General features: G+C 60.3%; 1 protein-coding gene across 1 annotated transcript; it reads right to left on the bottom strand.

The window, feature by feature from the left end:
- Nucleotides 1-837: 837 nt before the first annotated feature.
- On the bottom strand, nucleotides 838-8,397 carry LOC309602320 (indoleamine 2,3-dioxygenase 2-like; the record flags this gene model as incomplete). The annotated part of the gene is made up of 10 exons (XM_082335813.1): nucleotides 838-1,208; nucleotides 1,895-2,043; nucleotides 3,891-3,942; nucleotides 4,400-4,517; nucleotides 4,722-4,821; nucleotides 5,292-5,306; nucleotides 5,665-5,783; nucleotides 5,970-6,089; nucleotides 6,722-6,817; nucleotides 8,305-8,397. 10 exons carry the CDS (start codon nucleotides 8,395-8,397, stop codon nucleotides 838-840), a joined length of 1,233 nt encoding a protein of 410 aa, XP_082191939.1.
- Nucleotides 8,398-8,885: the final 488 nt, after the last annotated feature.

The raw sequence follows: 8,885 nt of genomic DNA, 5'->3' as shown, positions 1-8,885 counted from the left end.
GCACGTAAGAAATGTGCCATGTCCGGGTGTTAAAATGACAGGGCTGGTTGGTGTGGGGGGAGAGGAGCCGTGTCTGGGTGCCAAGGGCTGTGGGTCGCAGCGGGAAGCCCCGTCTTGCGACCCGCTGCACCCCGCAGCGCCCAGCACTCGCCGCAGCCCTCCCAAATCCCGAGGAGGGGGTTATTTTACCTGCTCCCCCCTTGCTCCTCTGCTGCGGGGAGCCCGGCTGCGGCAGAGCCAAGAGCAAGTTTCTGCCGCCACCTCGTGATGGAAAAGCGCTGGGATGTCACGAAGGACGCAGGGCCAGGCAGCACGGCTGGATTAGGGAATGGCTGCTTTATTCGTCCCTGAAATCCCAGCCGTGTCCAGCCAAGCCGGCAGCCCCGAGCCCCGGGGTGTCGCAGGGAGCGAGCCCGGTGGGACGCAGCAAGCAGGGCTTGGGTGGACACGGCTCTTCCCAGTGCTGTGGAAGGATGCTGTGCCCATCCCGGTGCCGTGGAAGGATGCGGTGCCCATCCCAGTGCCGTGGAAGGATGCGGTGCCCATCCTGGTGCCATGGAAGGATGCGGTGCCCATCCCGGTGCCATGGAAGGATGCGGTGCCCATCCCGGTGCCGTGGAAGGATGCTGCGCTCAGTGCTTGCCTTTCAGGGGTTATCAACCGCAGTGTTCTCCTCCCCGGACAACCCAGAGCGCATTCCCCATGTCCCAGAAGTGTGCGAGCGGGAAGGGGGCTGCTGAGAGGAGGTTTTTGGTGAAGGTCACTGCAGACGTGCACCCGAGCCGTTTGGCCTCCTGCCCCTGCTTTGAGCAGCGCCTCGCAGACCCTCAGGGCAAGTCAGGCACTTATCATCCCTTCCCTGGTGGTGTCCCTGACACTCTTCAGGAAGCTGAAGATGTGGGACCCGCCGGTCCCTTTGGCCTCCAGCGCCGACGGAGGCTTCCCTGCGGAGTGGCCAGCCCCGTCGCCCGGCTCTGCCCGTCTAGCCTTGGCTTTGGCCGCCGCGACGGCGATGTACTTGGTGACGATGGTGATGTGGTAGGACCTGAAGTCTGCCAGCGCAGAGACGCACTGGTTGAAAGCCGCGCAGAGCCGCGCGTCTCCGGAGGAGAGCACGTGCTGCTTCAGGGAGGGGGCACGGCGGATGGCCTCCACGAAGGCTCTGTGCGGCGGGGGCATGTAGTCCCGCATCCTGTGCAGGAAGGCGGCTGCGAGACACCGCAAAAGACGAACTAAGTTGTGGGTGAGTGGGTTAAAGCACCCCGGTGCGCTCAGAGAGCGGCCGGACTGCAGCACTGGTGCTGGCGCGGTCTGCAGGGACTCAACAGCCTGCCCAGCCTCCTGGGCCCCTCTGCTCTGTCTCAGTGCCGCCGATTAATTGAGAAAGAAAACCCATATTAGGTCAATGCTCCATTAGGGTCAGTCTTAACCCTAAAAGGCAGGTTTTAGCCCTTGCTCCCAGCCTTTTGGTTTCGGGTTGTTTGGGGTTTTTTTGCTGTTAGAGTGGTTTTGCTAATTTCTGATAAATATACTCTGTTGTGGGCCAGACTAACGCGAAGCTATGTGAATGGATGTGCTAAATTACTGGCAGGATGCTGGCCTGCTCTGCTCCCTCATCTCTGTACCCATATATAACCTCAGTAAAAAGCAAAATCTGTCCATCTGGGAATTTATAGCAGTGAGGGAGCGCCTGCCAGAGCCTTGTTTATAGACTTCTTCCCAAATGAACTGGGCAGAGCCTCAGCCCAGCCGGGCTCTGCGAGGGTTTTGCGAGGGCGAGATGGGCGCGTGTCCCGTCGACTGGCAGAGCTGGGCACTGCCATGGGAATCGCTCTGGCTCTGTTCTTCCCCCGCCCCTTATTTTCTTAGGAAAAAGGAAGAGCGTGTGACTTACTGCTCTCCTCGCTGTGGCGAATCCCCAGGAGCTCATCAAAAGCGTGAAGGACGGTGCTCTGGGCCGCGCTCCCTCCCGAGTACGCCATGGGCTCGTCAGATACACCTTCGTATATCAGCCCCTCCGGCATGGCGGCGTTATCCTTCCAGCTGAGAGGGAAGACACGGCGGTCAGGCAGGGAGCGGCCGTGGGGCGGCTGATAACAGGGGGGGCTGCGAGAAGGGACCCTGGGCTGGCAAGATGGAGCGAAACCTTCCCGACCCGGCCCATGGATCTCCTCCTCCTCGCTCAGCCTTGTCAGCTGTCCTCAAACCCGAGATAAACTCAGAAATCACACTGCGTCGAGGCGCACGACAAGGTCATAGGTGTAGGGAGAAATCCTTAATTATCCTTTGCCTAGGAGCTAGGGATCGTGCTGTGGGATTGCCGCGCACTGGGGAGCACCCCATGGCGTGGTCCCGGGACAAGCTGCCCTGCACCTCCATCTCCTGCTCGGGTGCTGGCTCGGGCAGGTGCCGCATGGTGGTTTGCGCTGGTTTGCGCTGGTTTGCACGTGCAGAGCTGCTTTGGGTGTGCAAGAGGCGAGGGGGCACTTGTCTGGGCAATAGTGGCACCTAGCATGAATTCCTTGAAATCCTGGTGGCCATTAGGAGAAGTCGGGTTGCCTCTGCGGCAGACAGAGTTGCCCAAACGCTCCTCCGAGCCCTTGAAGGTTGTACTTTGGATTTTAGCCTGTTCTTGTTACTCTTGACATGATGTCTTTAAAGACAGTGCAGGACAGCCTGCCTTTATTTATTTCAGGAGAAAACAAGGCTGTAATGTGATTTCCTCCCTCTCATAAAGCTGCTCGTCCCCGGCAAGCCCAGGCACGGGGCAGCATCGGTGCCTCCCCCCGTACACCATTAACTCAGCCCCTGTCAGCCGGCTTTATGCGCCTGTTGTGCAAAAATGGATAAATGCTCGCTCACAAATGGAAAGAGGAGTTATAATTTCAGAGAGATAATGTGCCTGGCACAAAAATATCTCTTGACCTTCTGAAGAATGCACCATTTCATGAAGCTTTCGGTGCTGGCTGCTAAGGCTGTTTGACGGCTGGATCAGATTTTGCAGAAAATGCAGAGAAAATAGATTCATTATCAAATACCGTAATATTTTTAGCTCTCCCAGGGATGTATTTATAGTAACCTTTACTAGTGGGAAGTTCTTATAAGCAGAAGAGAATTTAAAAGGCATGTTTTTCTAGGCTGATGACCATCAAGACAAGGTCAGCTTGGATAAAAAAATGAGAGAAACCTAATCAGGATGCATGGAGCCTTTTGACTTAGGAATGCTGAGATATGCTGAAGAGAAACAAAAATAGAAACCCCCTGGCAAGCCCAGGAGCGGAGCAGTTGGGGATGCTCCCAGCCCCGCAGGGAGGATGAGGGATGGCAAACCCGCAGCGCTGGGCTCTCGTGGCCCTGTTTCTGCCTTGCCCAACTGACTTCTTTCAGTATTTGGGGGGGATTTGAATTAATGGAATTGCAATGGAGCAAGAGGCTTGTTACAGATATTTCCTTAACACTCAGGGGGAAGAGACCCCACTTGGCTTTGTAGCTTTGTGTGTACGGTGTGTGAAGTTAAATTAGTCTCCTCCTGTCAAAACTGTTTGGGCCAAGAGCAGGAATGGTTCGTTTCCGCACAATTACGGCTGTTGCGGCGCGGAGCCCGTGCGGGATGGAGGGAAGCGGGTTGAGGGACAGACGCCAGCCACAGCCCCTGCCCAGCAGCTCCGGCCCCGCGCAGGCGGATCAAGCGCCTGGGAACTCCGTCCCTCGAGGGCAGCAGGACCGCGTCGCCCTGGGGGCCAACGCTGCCGGACGCAGCGCCGGCTCCCTCCCCGCCCCGGGGGACCCTGTGCCCCGTCTGGGCTGCCCCTTCCCAGCACATCCCCTGCTCCCCCTGGTCCCGGGAGCTGCCGACAAGGTGGCTTTGGAGGGAAAGGCACCGCACTTACCCGGAGAGAAAGATCCGGATCACAGCGTAAAATACTGCTGGATCCACATAGTCTAGGAGGAAATCAGATCATAGATGTTACTGCGGGCAAAAGGCAACTAGTTCGCTGTGCTCCCCCCTGCTGCCGACGCCGAGGCGACCTGAATCTGTGCTCCGAGAAGGCCCGGGCAGGAGGAGCCGGCACGTTGCGTGGTGCCGGTGCCCGCTCCCTGCGGTGGGTTCCCCCCAGCCGGGCTCCTTGGGGCACCGCTGCGTGCAGCACGGCATCGGTGCTCGGAGCTGCTCAGCCCAAAAACACCCCACACGTTAACCCTGGGCCCGTTTGGGTGCTCAGACTCCATGTATCATCCTGGGAGCTCCGAGCTTCCCCTGAATTGTTCCCGCCCATCCCTCCGGAGAGGCGTTATGGGCCAAGTGCAAGCGCGTTTACGCCAAGGCATCCAATGAGCTAAAGCGTGCGCAGCAATGCACACAGACACAAACTGCCCTCCAGCCGAAGGCTGTTGTTACCGTGCATCTGTTTCAAAGCCTTGCTCATGTCCCCGATGGCCTCTGCCAGCTCCTGCAGGGCTTTGTGCAGGGTCTCCTCATCGAGCTGCAAGATGGCACGAATGGCCTGAACGGTTGCCTGCGAGAGGAGGGAGAGCACGAAGTGTTGAGGAGGCTGGGATGTCTGCGTACCAGCTCTGGATACCCGCTACCACCCACGCCAGCTCTGCCCCTTCCCCCAGCCCGCGAGCAAGCGTTGCAGGGGACGGGTACGCCTCGTGGGTGCGCGCCTGCGGGCGCTTTCCAGGTGAGCAAAGAGCTACGGGGCACGGCGGTACCCTACCTTAATCCCAGGCACAGCCGCCTTCTCAACCAGGAGGGTGACGAGGATGAAGCCTCGCAGGCTCTCTCCCCCAGGCAGCGAGATGATGGTGTCCAGGTTCCTGCAGGGGCGACCGGCGGAGCAGCCGAGTGCGTGGGGGTTAGGAGGGTGCTTGCTCAGGCTTCCCCCGCACACCCCAGGACCCGCTGAACCCTTGGAGCAAAACCATCCCGGCTGCAGAGCCTCTTAGCTGCACCCCAGACAGAGACAAGCCGGCACAGAGCAGAAGGGGAGGGGGGCTGCTCTGGTTTTGAGGGATCTGCGACCCTCCCCATGCACTCGCTGGGCTAAACGTCTGGCCCATGACAGCCAGGCTCAGCGTGGACCAGAGCAGCCCATGGTTCAGCCATGGTCACGGCACTTTGATGTTCTTGCAGTGGGATTTGCGTGCCAAAGACGGAGCTGGTTTTGTTGTGCTCGTATATCAAGAGATAGGTTCAACTTAAGCAGAGCCCTGCAGTGTTGGAGCGCTAAGCCAATTCAAACAAAACTAATACTGTTAGAAAATAAATAAGCATCTTAAATACTTACTCAATTTCCAGAGGCCTGAAGACATTTCAGTTATTGCCAACAAATGCACAAGAAAAAGAGAGAGACGTTATAAATCATTCGGCAACGGACTGTGCTCTGTGGGAGACAAAGGAGCTGGCTGGACCGCGGGAAGCACCGTCCCCGGGGGGATGCTCCCAGAGGCACCTGGTTCCCCCCCGGCAAGACCCTTCCCCAGACCTTCTCCATGAGACAGGCCCCCAGTGATGCTTTTTCAATGATGTTTTGTGGCAGAACAGGAGCGGTTTGGGAACCATTTGTCCCCATTGTGCTGGATGGGACCTGCTCAGGCTCATTGCTGTCGCCCAGACCCTGGGAAGAGCTGCGCTCGGTCTGCCGGCATTTGCCCAGTTACCCGTTGGGGTTCTTCCTCTTCCAGTTGGCCAAGACAAAGTCCGCATGGCTGAGGATGGGAGGGAGGCCAAGGGCCTGTGAGACCTCCCAGAAGGGGACAGCGAGATTTCGGGGCAGGACCTGAAGGGCACAAAGCACAGGAGAAGACGGGGACACTGTCAGGCTGCTGAAAGGTGCCCATCTACGGGCACCCAACCAGGCAGGAGGGGTCACGCTCCTGCTGCAGCCTCAGGAAAGAGGCTTTGCTCCCATGGGATGAGTCCCAGATCCCAAGGAGCAGGTGAACCTGCTCCACGTTGCTTTTACCTTCACGGTGCCCTCCTCACCCTCCTGCCAGAGGTAGCCCATCGTGATGAAGCTGAGCACCAGATGCGCCAAGTGCAGCTCCTCGCGCCCTCGGAGGTGCCGGGCGCTCAGCTGCGGCATCTGCCGGGGAGACCCTCGGGAGCAAGGGGCACCGCAGGCGATGCCAAGGCCCCCCGCGGTGGGGGGCTGCCCCGCCAGCCGGGGAGAGACCCTCCTAAATCCTCTCCCTGCCCTTGCCCTCTCCCCGCAAGCCCCCGTTCCCTCCCAACCCGCAGGGTTTGCTACCGATTTGCTGTTGGCGGCTTGCGAACACGGACAGAAAACCATGGGCTTTTACTCAAAAAGAGGTCCCTCTCCCTTGCGCCGGGACGCACAGGAGAGCGGCCGATCCCTGCGTGCCGGCGGGGTCCAGCCGGGCTGGGGGGCTCATGGGGCGCCCGGGCTCCTTGGCGGGGAGCGTGGCTGGGACGAGCCATGGCTCTCATGACATCTAGAGGGTTTCCCCTGCCACCGCACGCCACGCTCCAGCCCTCGCTGCCTCGGCTGGCCGCCGCGACCTAGGATCTGCCGTAGGAGCTATTCCTGTGCCAAGGTTAAGGCTTTGCTTTTGCATGGTATTAGTCCTGTCTGCGTGAATCCTTGCTGAGGACACGGCTTTGCTGTTGGTTTGCTTTTCCGTGCGTTCAGCAGACGCTGCTGTGTCAGACGAAGGTCTGAGAGCGCTCCAGAGGCAGGAGAGAGAAGAGAGGTACCTGGTGAACTTGTGAGCGGAGCCGATGGCTCGTGATCAGCTGAGGCAGGTCATGGGCAATCTCCATCCAGGGACCGTAGGGCGCTGGCAGCTCTGTCTTGGTAGAGAGAGGTGAGAGGGAGGGCTGTATATGCACGGAGACTGGCAGCACACGGTGTCGCGAGGCTGTGTCTCCTCTCTCCCCCCGGTTCCCGAGCAGCTCAGGACTGAGGCAGGAGGAGATGTGTCCAGAGGTTAAATCTGGGATCAGCAGAGCCGGCTGCGGAGCCCTGCAAGAAGCAGGGACAGGCTCGGGGGAGAGCGCAGCCCCCTGGGCTGTGCTGGGCCGGGGGGACGTGCTGCCACCGTCGTCCTTCGCAAAATAGCGAGGGGCTGTGGGAAACGGGACCCGGGGCATCCTGGCGTGGGCAGGCGGCAGCCGAGGGGGGACAGGTCGCAGCAAACGTGGTGCTGCCAGCACCAAGCCTGGGAATAAGTCACAGGGCTTAGAGGCGGTGGGTTGGTTGAAAGAGTTGGGCTGGCTGCCCCGGCGCCTGGACTCCCGGCTTGGGGGGCAGAGGGGAGCGCGTCCCCTGCGCACCCACGGGTGGGGTGCAGCGGGGCGGCCAAAGTGGTCCTGCACCGCTGCAGCTCTAGGGACCGGCGTGACCCTCAGGGAGTCACCGCAAAGGTGGACGGAGGCTGTCTGTCCCGGCGTGGGGAGGGTAACCCCGGGCTGGGGTACGGGGGGTGCTGGGACAGGAGCAGGAGGGAACAGAGAGCTTGGAGATAAGCCCAGCCCTGGGTAAACTCTTTGGAGTCAAGGCCAGCTGAGAGGCAACACCCAAACTCTCCTGCTCCGGACCCCGCTCTGGCTGTAATGCAGGAGAGCCGTACGGTCCGGGGAGAAAAGGGAATTGGGGGAGCGATGGCAGCCGGGGGATGCACGGTGGGCTGGAGCGGGGCTGCGACTCGCCGCTGGGCCGGGCAGCCCCAGGAGGGCTGTGCCGGACATTGCCCGGCCAGGGAGGACTAGGGTCCTTCAACCGTCCCGCTCCGTCGCGTTTGCCGTTTTCCTGGGGCTGCCAGGCTCCCCTGCCTGCGGGGAGGGGAAGGGAGCAGACGCCGCCAGCCCGGGCTCCCAGCTTCCATCCAGCCTAATGGTTTGTGTCTGGTTCCCCCTCTTGTAACACCAGCTTGTGTAATTGTGAATTAATGGATGATAAACAAGTATCTGCCTGTCCCCGAGCGCTCCCGCTGTGAAGTGAGCCCAGTGATAAATGGCACCGCTTTCAGCAGGGGAGATCTGCAGTCTGACTGCTCGCCTGGTGCTCCCTGAAATCCTGTAAAGCCAAGGCCAACGTGTGAATTGCAAAGCTCCCTCGCCTCTCCCCGGTGCCACTTGCTGCAGCCAGTTTAATCGTTTTTAATGCGAGGGGTTTGTCCTGTGAAACGGTCCAAGCACGTGCCTTCCTCATTGCTTTTTATAAACTTACAGAGTAGCGTTACATTGAAACCCAACCAGAAAGCCGCTCACCAACCCCTCTATTTTTCTGTTCTCTGTCTCTTGTAGCACGCAGACGCGGTGGCGCAGCCATCTCCTACCAGAGGGTGGGGAAGAAGGAAGCCGTACTCCTTGGAGAGCTGAAACCTGGTCAGAGGCAGCGGGGTCTCCTCCGTGCCGTCGCTGGCCTCCATCACCGCAAGGTCGAGATGTGCTCTGGCTCGGCGGAGACGCGCCGGCTGCCCCGCTCCCGGTATGTGCTGAGCCAGCGCCGCGCGCCCCGGCCGCGGGAGCGTACCTTGTCCTGGGGGGGCCGGGGCCCGGCCGCCCAATGGCCAGAGGGTCCGAGCAAACACGGTTAAAGGTTGCCGATAAAGTGTTGTCGCGGAGCAAACATCGATCTCCATCCCCCTTCCCGACGGGGAAGGCTCAGGGCAGCTCCCTTGCTGTGGGTAGGGGCTGCGAGCTGTCTGCCCCCGGGACCTCCCCTCGGGGCTGCGGGGATGCGCCAGGCTCCCGTGGGAGGCTGCATCAGAGGGGCCCAGGGCGCCCGAGGCTGGCGGCAGCGCAGGGTCGCTGTCTCCGGGTTTCCCCACGATCCTGGCACTGTCAAACTCATGTCCTGTGCGCTGTGCTTGGTCTGCAGGACCTGTGCAAGAACGGGGGACCGTCTGTGTCTCGC

The sequence above is a fragment of the Platalea leucorodia genome, assembly GCF_965183815.1.
Source record: "Platalea leucorodia genome assembly, chromosome: Z".
Taxonomy (NCBI): Eukaryota; Metazoa; Chordata; class Aves; order Pelecaniformes; family Threskiornithidae; genus Platalea; species Platalea leucorodia.
The sequence above is the reverse complement of the archived record's forward strand: the minus strand, read 5'-3'. Positions and strand labels throughout refer to the sequence as shown.